This window comes from Tasmannia lanceolata, unplaced genomic scaffold (assembly GCF_043159265.1).
Source record: "Tasmannia lanceolata isolate RefF3 unplaced genomic scaffold, GAP_Taslan_0.1 ptg000012l, whole genome shotgun sequence".
Classification (NCBI taxonomy): domain Eukaryota; kingdom Viridiplantae; phylum Streptophyta; class Magnoliopsida; order Canellales; family Winteraceae; genus Tasmannia; species Tasmannia lanceolata.
The window spans coordinates 14,963,166-14,984,344 of record NW_027518689.1 but is presented as its reverse complement, the minus strand read 5'-3'; the positions used below and the strand labels follow the sequence as shown (position 1 = coordinate 14,984,344).

At 36.9% G+C, this 21,179-nt stretch overlaps 1 protein-coding gene across 1 annotated transcript; it reads right to left on the bottom strand.

Annotated features, from left to right (window-relative positions):
* Positions 1-8,108: 8,108 nt before the first annotated feature.
* On the bottom strand, positions 8,109-11,409 carry LOC143887088 (uncharacterized). Its single transcript, XM_077391199.1, has 5 exons — positions 11,385-11,409; positions 10,511-10,585; positions 9,421-9,574; positions 8,655-8,772; positions 8,109-8,564 (listed from the first exon to the last, which is right to left on the bottom strand). The coding sequence occupies exons 2-5, from the start codon at positions 10,521-10,523 to the stop codon at positions 8,511-8,513; spliced, it is 339 nt and encodes a 112-aa protein (XP_077247314.1). The 5' UTR covers positions 10,524-10,585; positions 11,385-11,409; the 3' UTR covers positions 8,109-8,510.
* Positions 11,410-21,179: the final 9,770 nt, after the last annotated feature.

Sequence of the window (21,179 nt, the reverse complement as noted above, 5' to 3'; positions counted from 1 at the left end):
TTGAAGAAGGGTATTCCTTACCTTCAAAATCAAAGAAGTATAATGACAATGCTAAAAAATTGCCTTAAGTTGTTCTTTATCCTCTAAATATGTTGAAAGAATTTCTTTTTGTAAAAATGCCAAAGAAATATGGACTACTATTGAAAATATTTATGATGAAAATGTATGTCTCATGGGATTGAATGAAATTGACACAACTAGTAATGCTCAGAATCATAATGATGTTTCTCATGATGAACGACACAATGCTTGTCAAAAATTGCTTTGAGAACTAGAAAAGCAAATCTTGAAAAATAAAACTCTAAAAAAATCTCTTTCCAATACAACATATGAACTTGAAATTTTGACAAAAGGAATTTGATTTAATTTTTGTCCAAAAATGATAAGTTGATTCAAGAAAATGAAATGTTGACATAGGAAAACATGGAATTGGTTTTTAGCAATGGTGATTTGCTTCAAAAAGTGAAATTTTTGAAAGGGAAAAATGAAAAATTAAATGTTGATCTAGCTCAAGAAATTGAAATGTTGAAAAAAGAAAACAAGAGCTTAGATTTACAAGAAAAAAATATAAAATTGATTTTCAAGCATCATTTTAAAAATGCATCTCTTTGTAATAATTCTTAATTTCTTATGCTAGTCCTTCCACAACTTCAATTAAAATGCCATTATCGTGGTAGACTAGAGCGTTAGAAATTTAATTGTAAATATAGAAATATTCATGATTATAAATTTATGTAGAGGAGAAAGGAAACATCTTTTGAAACCAAGCAAAATGGACCTAAGAAAAACATCAACTTGACTATATTTTACATGCGCGTCTAGATTTAGGATAAAATTGTTTAAATGGTTTTCAAATTTGTATAATTTAAAATTTTATAAAAGGAAAAGATAATATTTATAATTAGTCGAAGGTTTCAACTAACGGAGGGATATTTTATGAAACCCTTGGTATGAAGATTAGATTTTTATGAATTATGAGCTTTCAATATGATCTATGTTATGAAATTCGTGATTTGTTTGAAGAAGTGCGTGAATGGTCATATCTTGACAAATTAGTAATGATGAAGATTTTTTAACCCCTCTAAAATTATCAGATGGATGAAAAACGCGGGAGTTAAATATTATTTTAAATTCTAACAAAGGGGGAGTTTTGAATTGTGATAATTAGGTCTATTTTTTAAACCCCATTTTGAAAAAACAACTTTTAATTGAAAATCTGTCTTACCCCATCTTTTTGTTGATGTCAAAGAAGAAGAGGAATTGGATAGTTTGAATCGCTGGAGCCGGAAATGCATAAAAAATAGAAATAGCATAAAGAGCATAAAGAAAAAAGAGAAAAACTATTAAATGAGAAAATCATTTTATCAAAATTATTTTAAACTAAGCACAAATTAAGTGGGAGTTTTTTTGTTTAAAACAATTATCTAGAGGGAGTTTAATTGTAAAATCATCCTGTGTTTGTCATCATGAAAAGGGAGAGATTGTTAGCCAAAGTGTTCAACGCTAGTCACTTTCTCAAGTCAAGTTTTGATGTCTCCAAACACAATATGATATTGTATTTTAGTTGTTTTACTAATGCTTCAATGTTATCTAAGAACGCCCTTTAAATGTCAAATTGAAGATCAGTTTAAGCACGGATCAAAGCAAGGAGCATGGAAGCTTGAAGCCAAAGTCGGAAGATGATTGAAGAACAAAGAAGACGTACTCAATTTTTGAAGATTGAAGACTAAAAGAAATTGAAGATTTGTCTCAAGTAATATAGAGTAAAATTAATTACTAATAGTAACTTATTGATATTAGCACTAGGGAAGTTTCAAATAATTTTGAAATCATTTTTAATAGAAAGTAAACTCTCTAGGATTTCTAGAATGCACAAGAACGTCAAAACTCGATAAGAAACGAGGGAGATATGATTTTTCAAAGTTAACTATCCAAACCAATCCAATACCCCAGACAGACTACATTCCACTGGACATTTTGGTTCTAAACCTCTATCAAAGGGGTTTTGTTGTTCCCAATCGCATAACTAACACTCATTGACATTATCATTTGAGGGATTCGTATATGATTTCTTTGTATATCTTTTGAAAGAGTTTGTGGTGAGCTTGAGATTGTATACCAACCTTTTGAGAAGGTTGTGTTTGTTTTTCTTTTATTGTAATTGGTGGAGGGCACCATTTCAACCCTCAATTACGAGCTTGGGGATAAAGCTCGGGTTGGTGAGGAGGCTCCATATCAACCTCAGATGAAGCATGGGGATAAAGCTTTGAGAATTGGTGGGAAGGCACCGGACCAACCTTCGGTTTTGTAAACCGATTGATGTTCACCCGGAAGAAGATAAGATAGTAAAGGCGAGGAGGGGACATCCTTGAGAGAGTGGACGTAGGCCGGGTTCGTCCGAACCACTATAAAATCCTGGTGCACATTCTCTATATCTCTTTCTTTATTTCTCTTGTGCACGGTTGATCTTGTTTGTTCTTTCTTTAATTTGTTAAATTATTTTAAAAGAACAAAAAGTTTTTTAAATCCCAATTCACCCCCCCACGGGCACATATAAAATCTCAAGGTAAAATTAGAGCTATAACTTAAAAATGTGGTGTATTTAATGAGATTTTATACGGTTCACGCCCGTGCAACCCAAATCGGAAGCATTCCCACATCAAGGAATGATCTAAACCATTCATTTTGGACCTCATCATAGACAAGGAGGGCCGTTGGATGATATGAAACTTTCTATTTTGTCAAATTAAGGAAGTAGAGGTCCATAAGTGACCAAAACCAAAATGGAGTTACATACGAACGGCAGGGCAATCTCACATGTAACGAGATCTGTGAAACAAAGATGGATTCTACGTACTATGAAAGAAAGCATCAACTATGGCTCCATTCAGTTATAGTTCTTGGGATGGAAATGACATTGGCAAAAAGAAACAGAAAAGCAAATAAAAATAAAAAAAGATTATTTTGTTGTCAAGAAAAGGAAAAACTATGACAAAGAAAGGGGGAGAGAGAGGACCGATTTTGAGTTCAAAACTAATGATTGCACTCAAAATTAAATCGAAAACAAACTGGACCTAAGCAATTACCAAAATAAGAGGCAAGTTATCAAAGGTTTAGATGAACTAGCACTACTTGCTAGTTGTGAAGGTTTGATGTGATCCATCAATCATAGACTTTATTTTAGTTAGTTTTTTTTTTCACAGGAGTCTTGTTCAGCTCTTTTATTTTGTATTTATTTCTATTTTAGTTATAATTTTTTATCATATATGTGAGGGATGTCCACATCAACATATGACCCATCATGATCATCTTTTTCCAAGCCCACACATCACTGATACAATTTGGAAACTAACTATTTATTGTAAGCACAAACTTACTATTTATAATAAGAGTGAACTTATTGTTTTTTAGTAAGTATGAACCCTGGCAAAAAAAACGCAGCCCCACTCTTGTTCAGCTCTTTTATTTAGTATTTATTTCTATTTTAGTTATAATTTTTATCATATATGTGAGGGATGTCCACATCAACATATGACCCATCATTCTCATATTTTTCCAAACCCATACATCACTAAGAGCCCGTTTGGATACCCCTTGGATTTGGATTTGGATTTGGAGGGGGATTTGAAATCAAGAATTTTAAAATTCACAAATTTATAAATAATGCCGTTTGGATGACCACGTATAGATTTGGATTTCAAATCTAAATTAATTATTTTTTTGTTTGGATGCTCTTTGGATTTGAATTTGAAATCTAACAAAACCAAAAAGCCCTAAAATACTTGATATAGGGGCATTTCAGCAATTTTCCATGATCCAGGGGTATTCTAGTCATTTTACCCTATATGGGGTATTTTGATCATTTTTTCTGTCACAAGGGTGTTTTAGTCATTTTCCATGACTCAGGGTATTTGGTCATTTTCGCCCGGTATAGGTGTATTCTGGTCATTTTGCATGACCCGGGGGTATTCTAGTCATTTTACTTAATATGGCGTATTTTTATCATTTTTATCTCATGAGGGTATTTTTAGTCATTTTTCATGAGCCATAGTTCATTTTATTGGTATTTTGATAATTTTTCATGATCTTGGTGTATTTTAGTCATTTTACCCTATATGAGGTTATTTTGAGCATTTTTATGTCATAAGGGTATTTTAGTTATTTTGCAAGACTGGGGGTATTTTGTCATTTTTACCTGGTATAGGGGTATTTCTAGTCATTTTACCTACTATGGCGTATTTTTATCATTTCTATCTCATGATGGTATTTTTAGTCATTTGTCATTTTTTATGAGCCATGGGTCATTTTTACTTGATCTAGGGGTATTTTAGTAATTTTCCATGATATTGGGGGTATTCTTGTCATTTTACCCTGTATGAGATTATTTTGATCATTTTTATGTCATAAGGGTATTTTAGTCATTCTGCACGACTCGGGGGTATTTTGTCATTTTTACTTGTATAGGGGTATTTCGGTCATTTTGCCTGACTCGGGTGTTTTCTAGTCATTTTACCTAATACGATATATTTTGATCAGTTTTTAATGTCATGTGGGTACTCAAGTCATTTAACACTTTTTTTATATATTTTAGTCATTTAAACCCCTTACTGGTCAGATTTAGATTTATAAATAACCTATCGCAGAAAGGATTTATAAATCCAAAAAATTACACTAACATGAGGAATTTGTAAATCTTGTGGATTTCACTCAAATCCAAATCCAGATGTCATAAAGGCTTGCCAAACACCGAATTTAGATTTAAAAATCCAAATTCACCTCCAAATCTAAATCCAAGGGGTATCCAAACGGGCCCTAGTACAATTTGGAAACTAACTATTTATAGTAAGCGCAAACTTACTATTTATAGTAAGAGTGAACTTACTGAAACCTGGCAGAAAAAACAAACCGCACCCCCGCCTCCTCCTCCTGCGAAATAAAAGACATGAAGGAGGAAGCCTTAGAACAAAAAAATTGGCAATTTGAATAAGGCTCAAGGAGCTCCCAACCACAAGGTATTCTCCCTTCTCCCTCTTTATAAAATATTTCCCCTTCTATTCCTTGATCTCCGTTCTCTCTCTCTCTCTCTCTCTCTCTCTCCCCCCCCCCCCCCTCCCTCTTTTAATCTCTTTCTTATTCTTGATTCACTATTCTTATCTCCTCATCTTGGATAATATTAGCATTCTTTCCTTCACTCTAACTTTCTCTCCTCTCTCTTGGACACATCATGCCACAGGTGATTGAGGCTAGACACCTAGCATGTCATTCTCAGGCACAGAAGACCTTCACTATCATTTTCAGCATCCTACTCATATTTCTCTACCCATTTAGACTGTTTCAGCAGTCCTTAGATTCGTATTTTACGCAGATCGAACCTACTCTTTATTGCCCACAATCCCTACCTTACTTTTACCATTCACTGGCCATATCTGCATCCCACTGGGACATCTTGTATGTCATACTAGTCGGATTTCATAGATCTATTTATCAAGCCAAATTTATGGTTGATGACTGATTTTTATTTCAAATTGATCATTCACATTTTGTTCGGCTTATAATATGAAACATGACATGGCTATTTTTATTTCAAATTGATCATTTACATTTTGTTCGGCTTATAATATGAAACATGACATGGATAATTTAATTTAAATAAATGGTTGAAATTTTCATCCTAGAATTTCTTTAAAAATTCTATGACGGTTTTGATTATTCTTGTTATTTTTTTGCTGATTTGGTAAGGCACTTTGTTGATTTACTAAATTGGAACTCATTTTGTTGCTTCTAAATTACCAAAAAGTTGCTTGCAAACCCTATGTTTGCATTAATTGCTATCAGAGATAGATTCATACCAAGGTTTAAGAGCTTTGCAATGCCACCGAAGAAAAGCTGCTAACATTCACGAAAGTTTCCAACTGTGGCATGGAGAGTGCAAGCAACGACATGGAGCAAAGTGCTGCTTATCAATGGCGAGATTGTAGTATCATCAATTCCCTTTTCATGATATTTTGGCTATGGGATTGTCCAGGCAATCTCGCAAAAGCAATTTTGGGAGCCCTTTTTTCAGGAGAGAAGTGCCACCTCATATGAATTAAATGAATAAGGCAAATTTAGCTATGAAGTGGCTCTTATCTCTTCCTGCAAAATTGCTTAGACATTCCTGCTGGCTACAGGATTGTCCATTCAATTTTGAAGCCCCTCTTTTTCAAGAGAGAAGTGCCATACCAATATATACTATATGATACTTTTATGATACTTTATGGTGCTTGTTTGCCAATGTAAGCATCAAAATCCCTAACAACTACCAGACAAGAAATGGTAGTAATAGTAGCTTGTCTGGCGACATGGCATCACTAGGATTTCCAAATGAAATAACTCAAAAAGAAGAAATTTCTTAGGTAATCCTCTCTCTCTCTCTCTCTCTCTCTCTCCCGGGTTAACTTGCATCCAAACAGAATAAAGCATATGACTTTACCAGGGGTTTACTGTCATCCAAAATCCTAGCCCCCTCCTTGGACTTTACTAGCCCAAAGAATGCTCAGGCATCCAAACAGAGCCATATGGATTTTAAGAGTGGATGAGCAAATGCGTCAGTTGATAAATGATGAGATGTGTCAGAACAGATATGTTATTTATTTCCCATCAAGTGGGATTTTTTTACCATCAATTATTTCCTGATTCTTAGAAATTGCTTCGTAGGGTGTTGATAATGGAAATCCAAGACACAAAATTTTTGTCACTCCAGACATTAGAATTGTTTTCTAACATCTTTTTTAACTTTTTCCAAATTTCCTTTTTATGGTGTAGACATCTATAATGGAAACATAAATGAAAAAACAAACGAAAAAAAACTCCAACAAGAACGCAAACACCCAACAAGAACGCAAGATATTTACATGGTTGGTCACATTTTGTATATAAGATCACAAAGCAATCCAAATCTTCAGATATATCAAAGATTACTAAGTACGAGGCAATGTTTACAATCAAGCCATTCACATTTTTGTAAAGGGCTGAGATGAATCACATTACTGGCATGTTTCTTAATCTCAGCCCTTCACAGAGAAGCAGAAGACTGATATTCAGGTGAACACTTAGTCGACATAGGTGAAACAAGCCCAACAATCAAGACCTCATATAATATCCCAACCTTAATCTCAGTATAAAAGTTTCACCCAAACACTATGAAAATAAGCTTAAATTGCCTGTTTCAAATATGGGAAATGGAATTTTGTTTATTTTTTCTATTCTTATGCCACTTTAACCAATACATTTTTTTTATGGGACTTTAACTCTAACCAATACATTTTTTTTATGGGACAGCTGGGTTAGAGGGGACCCCTACCGATACATGAAGGTAAAGAAGGAGAAAGGTGATAAAATCTTGAAGGATGCAAGTTCAAAAAAAAAAAATTAATGGATTTGTTCTCTGCGGGGAGAAATTCTTGGATAAGCTGTTCCTGGCAATGGCTACCTTGCTTAGATAATCTTATCTTGAATAAACTCCTGGTATCGCCTATACAAGGATACTCTAAACCCTTGCTTGCTGACCTCCAGTACAACTGAAATTCCAACGAAACCCTTGCACTACAGTGTTTTAATAATTGCACAAACTCACCTTGTCCATTATTTTTTATATAGCTGTTAAAGGTTCTTATATGATGGATGCTCATATTTTTCCAACGAAAGATATGAGGGTAGAAATACAAGTGGGGCTCACTTGTTCAATGATCCAAAGTCCAAACTGTTCGTCTTTTAGGCCTTGCTATGGATGGGCCATGCATAAAACCTACTATCAGATGGTTCTAACCCTCCAATTCATGGTCGTGATGTAGTCATATTTGCTGGCCATTTGCCATTAGAATACTATATGGACCTCCTTGAGCCTTTGAGAAATGGTTCACCAACATTTCTGTTATTGATACAGTAACAATGAAAACAATAAGATATTGGTGAGCAGAAAGTCCAAGACCATAAAACGTTTATTAATTGATTTTTTAGGGATTTATGTTAGTATTTGAGAAAATTGAGTTTGCTGAGACAAATACAATTGGGTTATCTTTGCAGATATATATTGACACTGTCCACACTCTATCAGACGGAAAATCTGAACACAATCTAAATTTCAAGACAAATCTACAGCGTGGCAATTTCGGCAACACATCATCAGATGGATAAACCTAAATATGAACTGATTACTGAAGTTGAAATACATGGCAAAACAATGTCAACAGCCATATAATAGAATTTGAAACGATGAATCAAAGAATCAAAAACAAATTTTTCGAAACAAAGATTTAAAATTTGATCATCAGTAGTTGTCTCTATATTGCATTCTCTACCCCCAACTGAATGCTAGTTTGATGACCAAAACTTGGCTTTCATTTACTCAACACATTTTCTCTATGAGACAAGGCAGAGAATGGGTGCTGAAGGAAATGGCGAGCAATTCGAAAAAATGGCTAATCATCTGTTGTCCATGTGATCAACTGTTGATTTACAAGATATTCAGGCTATAAAGATATGGCAAGGAGGGCAATGAAGACTGTCACTGAACAGATTAAAGCCTGCAAACAATTAAGAATAAGGAGAAACTATCACTATCCAAGTGACAATAGGAAACATTCAGAAGCATAAGATGCAGTGGTCTTACGTACAGCAATAGCAGAGGCTGCTAGGCCTTCTCGCTCCCTTGGGTCCTTGCGGTAGTAATTCCCGAAGTAGAGAATAGTAGCGTAGTACCAGAGAAGTGGGCAGGCAAATCCCAGGATAAAACTGGCATGAAATTCAATCTTCATCATATAAAAGACCTATTATAAGCATATATGTGTGTGTGTGGGCGGGGGTGGGTACGCACGCACGCATGCGGTTGAGCTCCATATAAGTACCACATGTGTGTGTTTATGTAGATAAATATACATGTATACAGACAAGCGGTACAACTCAGGTCGTTTTTTGGAAGTTTGGGTCGAGCCATTACCATATATAATCAATTCAGGTTCGAGTTGATTCTATAGAAGCATAAATGATTAAATAGCACTAACTCTAACAGCTTAAGCTTTTGGAGTAATTGGTTGTTTCACATGATATCAGAGCTATTTGCTTCATGACACTCTGGGTTCAAAACCCAACAACTCCTTGATATTAAAGAAAATCCACGTGTACAACCAACCAGAACTCCAAAAAGAGGGCCACACGTGAGGGGGAGTGTTGAAGTATAAATGATTAAATAACACCAACTCTAAGGCCCTGTTCATTTGAGATTGCGACAACCGATTCTAAGCCCAAAACCTATTATTGGACTTTGGAGTAATTGGTCGTCTCACACATTCCAAATTATTTTTTAGCAAAAGCTCAACCTGACCTGACCCAAGTTGCACCCCTAATACCGACATACATAGGTTCACAGTAATTGAAACTCACGAAAACCATCCAATCCCACATCCAAAGCATGAAAGAGGCTTATCATAGTGGCCACCAATGCAGCCATCACTGCCGCCAAGTTTCAGCAGAGAGCACTTCCCTTCATCGGGCGGATGTTGGGCCACCTCTTTATTCTGTTGGGATCCACCCGCACCTACAAATCAGAGTGTGTGAAGCACAACTATACTGCAACCTAGCGGATAAAATATATAGAAATAACAAAAAAATGCAACTAGTTTATGTAATGCTGTCCGGAAAAGGAATAATAGAGGAACCCAGGAGCTTAAGGGCCTCTACTGATTTACAATCTTATATGGAAATTGGTTTTGTAATTAAATATGATTCTCTGTAAATAATGATTAGAACAGTTTTAGAAATGATTTAATTAATGGCTTCCAAAGAAGCTTTAATGTCCCATTTGCATGTAAGATTAAATTAAACGGATCTTATTTGCAAATAAATACCAATTTTGGCAGCATCCAAAGAGGCGTTTAGCCGGTAACTAAAACTTTGCTGCAAAACTGGGTTGCTGAAACAGAAAGTGGAAAATTAATTATAGATGCCAACATGTTAATGGAGATATTTTCACCCTTTTTTCTTGGAACTATTACACCTCAATTATATTCATAGTAATGGAGGTTATCTAAAAGAGATACAAGCTATGTTGCATGAGTACTGATACGATAGTCGGAATCTGACACGGTTATCGTGTGTAAAAATAATTCTTGGATTCATCTAATTTTAATTCTTTTATATGATAGTATGGTTATGTATTAGAAATTTGGGTAAGTTAACTAAATATAATGTTTTATTTCCATATTAAAAAACTTACTATGATAGATAAATCTCTAAAGTTTAAACATGTGATACTTGTAAATTTATTCTAGTATTTAGGAAAATTAAAGAGATCTAGAAGTATTGAATTGAAGCCTTAAGTATTGGAATCCGACATGGGTACTTCACTGATTCAGGAGAATCCATGTAACATAGGATACAAGTAAAAAAGCAAGAACTAAGACCATGTCATCCAGAGGTCTATAATTGGCAGATATATAAGATTATTAATCATGGATAGGACAAAAAATATCACCTGTTTCCATCATTGGAACTCCAATGATGTGATTTCCAGGTGGGAATTCTTCCAGAGAACTGCTTCCAAAATCCCCTGCAACTAGTTTGTTGAAATATCATACAAGAAACCTCACAAAAACACAAGAGAGATGTTTGATTTGGAAAATGTCAGTGTCCCTTGCAATTGAACAATTAAACAAAATGAGAACTGGCATGTTCAGAGAGAATGAATCAATAGCAGACATATCTATTGCTATTCTTGATGATTTTTTAAACTCCCAAATGTTAATTAGAACCAATTTCCACATTGCATAACAAACACTTAAAAATCCTTTCGCCAAACCAGACTGACCATCATCTAAATTGGCCCAGAAAACAGAATGCCCGGCACAGATTTAGCGCAGAATCTATAGCCAACAATGTGAAGAACAAAAATCAAACATGAAATTCATGAGCATCCATTGTATTACTGAGAACTAATCCATGCGAAGGAAACCCTCTAATAAAGAAGCCCCACGAAATTACCAGTAAAGAAAACCCAAAAAATTACTTTATTGAATAATGAAATCAATAGAGCATCTATTGTAAGAAAAGAAAAGGTTGAATTTACTAAGAAGAAATCCAAACCAGGTAAAACTCTCTAAGAAAAGAAACCCCACAAAATTACTAGGAAAGAAAACCCACAAAATTACTTTATTGAATCATTCGTTGATCTTTGTTGTCAATTAAGACGGGATAAAATTGAGAAGTTTCATGTTGCATTATTTGGGTAATCCAGTAAAAGCGAAATCACCATGGAAAAACTGAGATTTTGCAAGAACTAAAAACAACATATAGAAGGGTAGGGAAACAGAATTGGTGAGAGAGAGAGAGAGAGAGAGAGAGATTCTTACCGAAGTTGGGAAGCAGAAGATTGGGGTTCTTGCATCATGCTTTTCTGTTTTTTTTTTTAATTTAAAACTCAACGGCTCTCTCCTCTAACTGACGAAACCGAAACCGCCAACGAGCTTTTGAAAAGCCAAAAAACATATTGGGAAATGATATCACCACTACCTTATTTTGATGATCGCACTCCTCACTTTATTAAAAAGTACGGTATGCCCCCGCACCATATCATGATCCAAACCGTCCATTAGACGGGCCACAGCCTAAATAGGTGTTGCCCCAAAAATCATTTCCATAGTTTGATCCTAACCCTCCGATCTAAAGAGGGTTAGGATCAACCCTCTAATATTCAGTCCCTCTATTGATAGGAGGGTTAGGATCAACCTATGGAAATGATTTTTGGGCACAACCTATTTAGGTTGTGGCCCATCTAATGGGCGGTTTGGATCATGCTATGGTGCAAGCCATACCGTACTTTATTATAAAGTGAGGAGTGTGATCATCAAAATACGGTAGTGGTGATAACATTTCCCAAAATATTTCTATTAGTCTGCACGATTCAGACTGCATGGTTATTAGAATGGCGGGATCAATCCTAAACATCACTCACCAATCAGACTGCATGGTCATTAGAGTGGCGGGATCAATCCTAAACATCAATCATTGGATTGACCTGTCAGTGTAATCGAGACCCTTGATTTTGTAGACCATCATGCCCAAGAAAAATCCTGTCGGTAAGACTTAGGCCTGTGAAAAAACATGGGTTGTTTCTCTTTGTGGACACCTGAGCTAGACTTGATGCATCAAGGGCTAGGATCGTCCGATCAAGATGGGATTGATGGGAATGGGGTACTTTGTGTTGACTTTTTTGTTGAAAAAAGTCTTTGTGTATTTCAATCTTACAAAGGGGTGTTTTTAGTCTTTTACATTGGGCTTTGATTTATGCTTTTGGGCTTCTCACTCAAAGTAAGAGCTTCCCTCCAAAAGGACTAAAGTCATGAGAAAACTTTAGTCCTAGATGGGAAGTGTGAGAGGGTGAGAGTGGCCATATATATACTTTCACTCTCTTAGTCTTGTGAATGAGCAAGAGGTCATTGGGAGCCTATGCGCACGGATCACCCACTTGGGTCCGGTGGGCTTTTGGTATTACCACACACGCGCGCCGCCCGACCGGCCGCGCGCGTGGGCCTAAGGCTTTTCTTTTATTTATTTTTCTTTTAACGGTTCAAGAGTTTATTTATTTTTTATTTTAACTCTTTTTACCGTTTGAGATTCCTTAATCGTGGTTTAGTGACCGTTTGGGAAACGTATCTCACGCACTAAAAGAGTGCGACGTTTTATCCTAACGTGTCGATTGACTTTCTATAAAATCATTTTTCAGAGAAAACAGAAAGATATCCAAGACAGATTCATCTTCTGCTTTCTTCTTTCTCTCGTTTTGATCTCGCTTCTCTTCTGTTTTCCCCAACTTTTCTGATCAAGGCTTTGGGCACATATAAGTGAGTTATTAGGCATCCGGGCTGCGTGAGGGCACACCCCTAGAGCGAGAGTTGTTGTATTCTGGATGCATACGCCGAGACGCCCATCTGCACCGTTGATTCGTCATAGTGGGGGCGAGATTTACCTTAAGGACAGCGAAGATTCTTCGTGCCTCAACTCGATAAGTGATCTAACGATTATTCCCTTTGTTTACAGTTTATTCTTGTAGAAAATTGTTACTGTTGAAATCTGCTTTTGAAGTTACGAGATTAATTTGGTATAAGGTATTCTCACATCCTAAATTACAGATTTGCACATCAAGTTTTCTAACACTTTGTACTTCCAAATCAGATCAATGGACCATTTCACGTACACATAGCATGGCGGGCCCACAAGGAGTGTTAGAAAAGAGCCCATCAGCTACCCTTTTAACATTGTCTAATTAAATATCATGCCAATCAAGTTATCACAACTGCCCCATTATAGGCCCCGTTTCTTTCTATGTAAAATGAGCGTAAATGTCGAGCCTTACTGAAGGTAGAATTTGTTGTTCAAAACAAGATATGTATGGCTCACCATATTTTTGTTGAGGAATAGAAAAAAGCAAACCGCGTTGGTGAAACCTTTTCTTTGATGCCGCGAGATGAGGCACAGATTAGGTTGCTCTCTTTAAAGTGCATATGTGCCTCTATGGAGACTAATTCTGATGCAACAGATTCCTGAGCACAATTACCTCAAGATACAACAACCAGACGCAACGTCGATCTCTGGGAAACTATAAGTTCGAAGAGATTCGAACCACACGAACACTTCAATTGCCCAACAAACATGAGAAAGAGAAAATATGATAACAATAACAAAAATAAAGAAAATAGTCTTTTTGTTTCCGATCAATTTCAGTATTCTCTAGAATATGTAAAATCTGGGTAGAATCTTATTTTATCTAGGAGAAGTGTCTGTTCAAAACATCCCTTCGAAGCACCCATTAAGAAGAGATCCGTTTTGTATACCTTATAGATTTAGCACAAGAACGGTCATTTCTCCAACAGACATGATGCAAAATAACGGCGAAGTTATTTTGGGGTTGGTGGAAGAAAAGCAGCCAAAATACTACAAGAACGGCCAAAGTTATTCATCAAATAACGGCAACGCTAGTTTAGAGGAAACGTAAAAAGCCTTGGGCCAAACGAGTAGCCGGCCGGGGCGGGCGACGCGCGTGTTGTTAAAATATATGAGATCCAACGGTTGGATTGGATTAATATCTCACCGTTGGATCATCTTGCAGATAGATTGGGCAAGTTGGTTAGAAGGGGAAACTTAGCTAGATTAGGCAATTGGATTGTATTAGTAATTAGGTTAGATTAGAATAGATGGTTTGGACATATCCAACGTAGGCCTTTGGATGCTCCGGTGAGAAGAGGTGACTTGTGCCAAATTGACGGAGTAAAAAGAGGTAGGGGTAGACCGAAAATAACATGGATAGAAACAGTGAGGAAAGACTTGATAGCTAGGAACATAACAGAGAACATAACCTTGGATATTATAGAATGAAAAAAAATGATCCACGTAGAAGAACCCAACTAGAACCAGGATTAGAGCCAGGTAGATCCCTTTTACCTTCTTCATGAATTTTTTTTCTAAAGGATTCATTTAGCCGACCCCAACTAGCTTGGGACGAAGGCTTTGTTGAGTGAGTTGTGTAGAATAGTTTACACTTATCTCTTTCAGTAGTTGCCTTGATTTATTTCTATGTTTATCGTGTAAGTGCTTTATAAAAGCACCAATTGATTGCCATTGTAAATCATCCAAGATTAATAGAAAATCTCTTTATTTTATCATGGTATCAGAGCGGGTCGATCCGACCACACCTTGAGCATAACCATAGGAGCTTCGCTCTTCGGCGGACAACCAATCTTGCCGTCCACCGGGCCTCTTGCTGCAACTCTATATAACCTCCATATTCCTTGTACCTCTGTTCTTCTTTTGTTCTCCCGTTGATCTTCCTTGCTTTCCTCGGAATTGTAGAGATGATCTCCTTCTCCATCAAGATGCCTCAGCAAATCCTGTAGCCATTGATATCTCTGAAAGCCTTCTCCTAGCCATTGATATCTCTGTAAGCCTTCTCCTACAGAGAACAGTAAACAAAAAAAAAGGACGCCAACACTTTTGTCTATCATATCTCATGTCCTATCATCAGCTTCTGTGTTGCAATTATCCATTTCCCCCTTTCCACCCTTCTCAAACTTGAGAGATTGAAGTCGCAACTCTCTCGGCTGTTCCTCAAGAAACTCCTTATACAGGGGGTGCCACAAAAGTTTTTTTTTTTAAAGAATGGATGGCTACTGTCTATACTCTAACATATAGCAGGCATACCTTGTGTTGTGCTTATCTCTTGATGGCACAAATCTTCTTTGTGCTTTGCATCAGATGGGGCCCAAGAAATATTTCCAAGCAAATGTGACTGAGGAAGATGGAATGGGCAATACTAGCCATTGAGATCGTTGACAAGGATTTAACTCTCTCTACAAAAACAAGTCAAATTTGGAAGGCATGGGTTTTGATGGTGTGTTTTGAGATGGGACGAGAAGAGATAAGTGCACCCCTTCTCTTAACATTTTCTTTCAAAATTTCCAGATACATTTGGGGCTCCTTGTTTCACTCCTTTCACCCCTCTTCTTTACCCAACTGTCCATGTCAAATTTAAGAATTACATCCCCTTGTTGCTTTTACTCAAATATATGTCCCTATATTTGATATTGGCACTGCTTTTCACACATTGTTAAAAAGTTCCAAAGTTTTATACTGTTAGAATATATGCCCTGAAAAGCCAGTAAAATGATATTTATTAATTAATACATGAATGAGTAATTATATTAATGAATGTGTATGATATGCTTGTTTATTGACACATGTTCATCCTTAGGTAGCATTGTAGAAATGTCATGCTCAAAGGATTCACAGATCTAAGGGAGCAAGGAGACATGGCATCCCGGTTCTATGCAAGCCTTAATAGTTCATAGTTGGGAAAGAGACTCGACATCTCTTTCTGTATACAACTAGCACCGGTCTTGCCTACATGCACATGCTGTGAGGTGACTTATCTCGATCATCTGGGTAGTGGACCCTAAGCAAGAAGAGTGGGTGAACCGGATCAAATAAAGAACAACTTGTAGACAAGAAAGTATAAAGTTGTTATTCCAGACAGAACCCTTCACAAATCCTTAGACCTGAGGGATCTTATTAGTCTGTCGGCCCGTTCTAGAGTCCTAGTCTATCTTATAGTGATTCTATTTTAGAGTCACATTCGGATAAAGCTATATCCTAGAGCAAACCCTCGAGACCAATAGTGATACTCAACAAGGGATTCTTCGCCTTAAAATTTAGGGATTGGCATCTACAATTTTGTCAGAGCGGTAGGCCTATTTAATAGCCTGGCCAGGCAGATTTGACAAAATATTTATTGGAAAGTTTTATGAAACATTGAATAGTTTTAAAGGATTTTACAAACGCATTTGGAGGCTGAACACCGCTTGACCAAAATGGTATATACCAAGGGTGGGCCAAGGGGGTAAATGGTGTCCACTTCTCATATGACTCAATTCAGTAGATGTGGTTACGAAGAAAGGACTTGCACATACATGATGTGATTAGGGGTATGATGATCTGACGGTCATCTTCAGGGTTACGTCCCGATGGAGGCTACTGGCCTAATGCGAGTGTAGTTTAACTACAGAGCGAGATCGCAGTGGGGCTCACCATAAGGTTCTGTAGGATCGACCGTCGGATCCCTTGGACGATCCCACTCATAATTCGAATGACCCGGTAACATCCAAATGGATCAGGATTCCGCATTTTATGTAATTGCACGGACAGATATGATCCGTTAGATTAATGTGGATATTAATTAAGTGTATATATATATATATATATATATATATATATATATATATATATATATATATGAGAAAAGAGAGTGTACACCCTGGAGTAAATAGGGTGTGTACTCCCTAAGTGATTTTCAGATTTTTTTTTAAATCTCAAAAACTATCAAAAACAAACATATCAATTTTGTAGATCTCGTCGAGCCGGTCAGTTCGACATAAAGCGGCCCAAATTTGGCGAAGGGACGAGAGAGTTATGCCCGTTTAAAGTTTTCAGTCCATAACGCTGTATTTGTTTAAGTTTTTTTTAGAAATTATTCTGTCGAATAACTTTCGGGCCTCTTCTGGCTGGAATTGTTAGAAACTGTCAACTGGAAAAGTGTTCGTTATGAGATTTACTAAAACTTTACCAATGTGTGTATTTTTTCAGAAATAATGTCTGGTGTGTCAAAAATCACTTTAAAAATTTCAGTTTTCTAGAAAAACTGCATTTGCTGTAACAACAGATTGTCGACTATTTTTGGGGCACTTCTGGCCGGAGCCATAGAAGACAAAGTTGTTACTTGAATGATTTTATAAAACTTTGTCGTTGAACAAATTTTACAGAAATGATGTTTTCAGTGTCAAAACTGAGCACGAACTTTCAGTTAAAACACTAATGTCTTTTAATGGCGATGGCTCGGAAACGGCCATTTTCCGGCCACTTCTGGTTGGATCCAAACGAAGTGGTTAACTGAGAAAATGTCATTCATGATGATATCTACAATTTTGATTAGTAGAGTTTTTTATGATTTTGATGTTTGAGGGGTTCAAAAGTCAGAGCGAAGTCGCATTGTTCACACTATATGACATAACTGTGCCATTTCTTGAAAATCACGAGCAACTTGAGCTCTATTCAATTTTAATGATTGTTTTGGATGTTTTGAGCTGGGTAGAAAGTTTTAAATCATATATTGAATAATTTTCATGACTTGTTTGGCATTTTCGACCATTTTTGGTGAAAATTGCATGTTGGGTGGAAACTTCACCTTTTTTTTTTTTTTTTTTTAAGATTGTTTTGAGCCTATATTGATTCTAATGCTTGTATTGGGATATGATGAGTATGCTAGCAAGTCACAAATCACACATTGATCAATTTTCATGATTTACTATGTATTTTAAAGCCTTATTTTTTAAAATTGCATGTTGTGTAGAGTGTTTTTTTTTTAATGCTAAATGAATGGAACCCGTGCTGCATGTCAACCTAGACATCTAAACTTCTAGGATCAATTTCAAATCATGTCTAGACTTTTCAAATTCCATGAGTCTCATCCTTAGGGGACTTGCTCAGTCCAAGTAACACTCCCCTCTTTTGTTTAGTAGGCTTGCCCAGCCTTTTAGATGTTTTTAAGAACCCTTCTCATTGCTAGGGCAATAAAAGAGTTATCTAGAGCCCCATTAGGAGACGTGTTTCTTCTCGGAAGGCAGTTCTTTTTTTCAAAGACAAGCCTTGTTGCTTAGAGTTTATCCCTTAGGGGGGGTTACCTCAGTTTGGTAGGGAGTCTTCTCATAGGAGGCATGCCCTGCCTCATTTATAGAACCCCTATTTAGAGACAAGCCTTGTCTCGTCCAGAGAGTTTCTCCTTTAGGAGGCTTACCTAGCCTCATGTTAGAGCCCCATTTCTTCTAGAGAGAGTCTTTGACTCATTTTCCCCCCATTTTGGTAGCATTATTAGAGAGTCCCTGACTCATTTGCGCCCCCTTTTATAGAGTTGTTAGACACCATTTGTCTTGTCAATACCCTTTTTAGCGTCATTGATTAAAAGTATGCCCTTAGGGTCAGAAGCTTTTTCATCTGTCATTTGTTTAGGGATCTTACTCCATAGGTTAGATATCCTCTCCTTTGGAGACTGACTAAGTCTCGTCGGCTTTTGGTCATCTCTTTGAGATTGTATCTCGTTTCAGAATCTTAATTCCCTCGTTTGTTTTCTTTTCCCCTAGGCTTTAGGGATCCCGTTTTCCTCTGTAATACTCTACCGCGATATGGTAGGTGTAGAGGCTCTTCTATCGGATCCCCTATAGCTGAAAGGGTGTTAGTGCATTTTTAAACACCAAAAATATAAAAATACTTTAGAGCATCTGAAAAGATTTGGGTCATTTAGGGATGTATTAGGAAAACTGTAGTTTCGAACTACGTTGGCTTGATCCTCTTCCACGAGGTACGTAGTGCAGCTTGAGATTCTTATCCCAGGTCCAGCCAAACTTTTGTAAATAATATTTCAAACTTCGTAAATAGACTTTGCAAATCTTTCAAAAATCATTCAAACATCGTTATAAACCTGTTTTCGAAAAGATCTTCCTCTAGAGTAAGAGTTTGTCCTAGATAGAGGGTGTTAGAGTTAGGAGTCTATCCTTGGCTTGTTGTTTGATGTGTTGTGTGTTTTGTTTGTGCTTGTGTTCGAGTTAGGAGTTTGTTGCGCCTCCGTCCGGTCAGTTGACGATTCACATCGCCGACTGATGACTAGAGTATGATGCGTTAGCCCGCCCATTGTTTTCCTTAGGACGTACAGCCTAGTTACACATAGGTTATAGGGCCCGCCTGCATTAGCTTAGGGCTAAACTTGCATTTAGTTAGAGCATATAGTGTTAAAATCCACAATCCACGGAAATATAAATAATCGCTCAAGAAGCTTTAAAAATCAGTCTGGTCTTTTAGGTCGAGTCTAGAATAGAAGTCTAGATGTCTTAGGCATTTTAGTTTAGAATAGGAGCGAAGAACTACGTTGCCTTGATTCTCGTGGAGGCAGGGATACGTAGGCAGCTTTGGATGAACACCAGACCATCCGAAGAATCGGGCGAAAAGTTTACAGTTTTAGGGTCTGTTGTCAGTATTTTGGGTTTGCATTTGTTGTTATTATTGTTCTTTGCTTATGATCATGATTGTGTGTTATATTTCTATACTTAGCTGTAGTTCTTTTGCTGCTTTCATGATTATTTGATTATCATATTTACTTCTCTGTATAGACCTTATACCCTTAGCAGTAGCCTGCATGTGTATGTCCACCAGAACTTAGACACTCATTAGGCATGTCACTCATAACCTAGCTATGCCTAGGTGACACACCCTTTCTTCATTTCTTTTGTGTGTGCTTCTTATTTTATCCCCGAGACATGCATGCTTAGGTAGACGTCTTCTCGGGGATATTTGTTCCCATTTCACATGATTTTCACCCAAAACTCTTTAAGATTAATAAATAAATGGCATAAGAGTCCAGGAGCTTGCACTTGGGCGGATGAGGTGCTCTTCGGACCTTCTGAATTCGTAACCAGGCACGAACCCATATATATTTCTGGTTATCCATTGCACCGAGGATTTATTTTGGGGATCCATGGCCTATCCATGGATGGCGACTCTGAGTTTTTATAGGTATGTCTTGATTTGAGGATTTATCCTTGGATCAAGAGGTATCTCGTTTTTATCGCCACTCGTGCTATGTTGCGAATGTGACATCATTTCCAGAGTTCCTTGGTAGAGCTATCCTTCACATGTGGAGGTCTCAGAGGATCGACGGGAGGATCTCGCGCCCCTCGTTTCGACGTCCTCGGGATCAGGGTCCACATCAACTAGCACATTTCATTGGGTTTTTTTTATAAATGTTGAAATTTTTTAGGGGGCTGAAAGTAATGAGTTTTGTAGTGGTCATATTGCAATGGATTTGGAAAGTAGAGATGCACAATGTTTTGAAATTTTTAGATGCTCATGACCTTATAATGTTTGATGAAATGCCTCAATCCTGTTTGATGAAATGCCTCAGTGTTTGATTAAACTTTTAATCTCTGATGGTTGATTCTGCGCTTGATACTGCTTGCAGATACTGAAGCTTAATGGCCTCGTCTAACCATAGCAATATTGGCTCACATGGGGAAAGCAACTGTATGTGTGGAATAAAAAGGTGTATGAAAATAACTCAGTCAAATAAGAATGGCAACCGAGGCCGGCCCTACTACACTTGTGGATTCAGTGTAAGTTTCTCTTCCATACATGTATTTTTACTTTTGAGTAAAATTTCAAATTACTAAAGATTATACAACACGGGAATTTGGGAAGAAGAATTGCGATTATTTTTTATGGTGCGACAATGACGAAGAGCAGAGGGAATTTGGTTCGAGGGACAACATGATTGGTAATCAATGTCTGCAAAGGTTTGAGGGCGAGGTTGCAGAATTGAAGCTGTTAGTGCAATAGGCACGTCAAGGCGTTAAAGACAGTGAAAGGTTGGAGGGAGAGGTTGTCGAGTTGAAGTTATTGGTGCAACAAGGGCGTGAAGCCGTTAAATTAGTCGAGAATGAAAATGGGTGGATTAAAGCGATGGGAGCTGTTGTTTTTTTTCTTAGTTGTTTTTCAATGTATCTCTAAGTAAGTTAGGAAGCATGGAATAGTCTCAATTAAAACTTCAACAGACA

Bases quoted from the DNA above. Each gene is read 5' to 3' on its own strand.
- LOC143887088 (XM_077391199.1), bottom strand. The intron at 8,773-9,420 runs GTGAGTTTCAAT...ATTTCATGCCAG, and splicing joins TGTGGGATTGGATGGTTTTC to TTTTATCCTGGGATTTGCCT. The intron at 8,565-8,654 runs GTACGTAAGACC...AATTGTTTGCAG, and splicing joins TAGCAGCCTCTGCTATTGCT to GCTTTAATCTGTTCAGTGAC.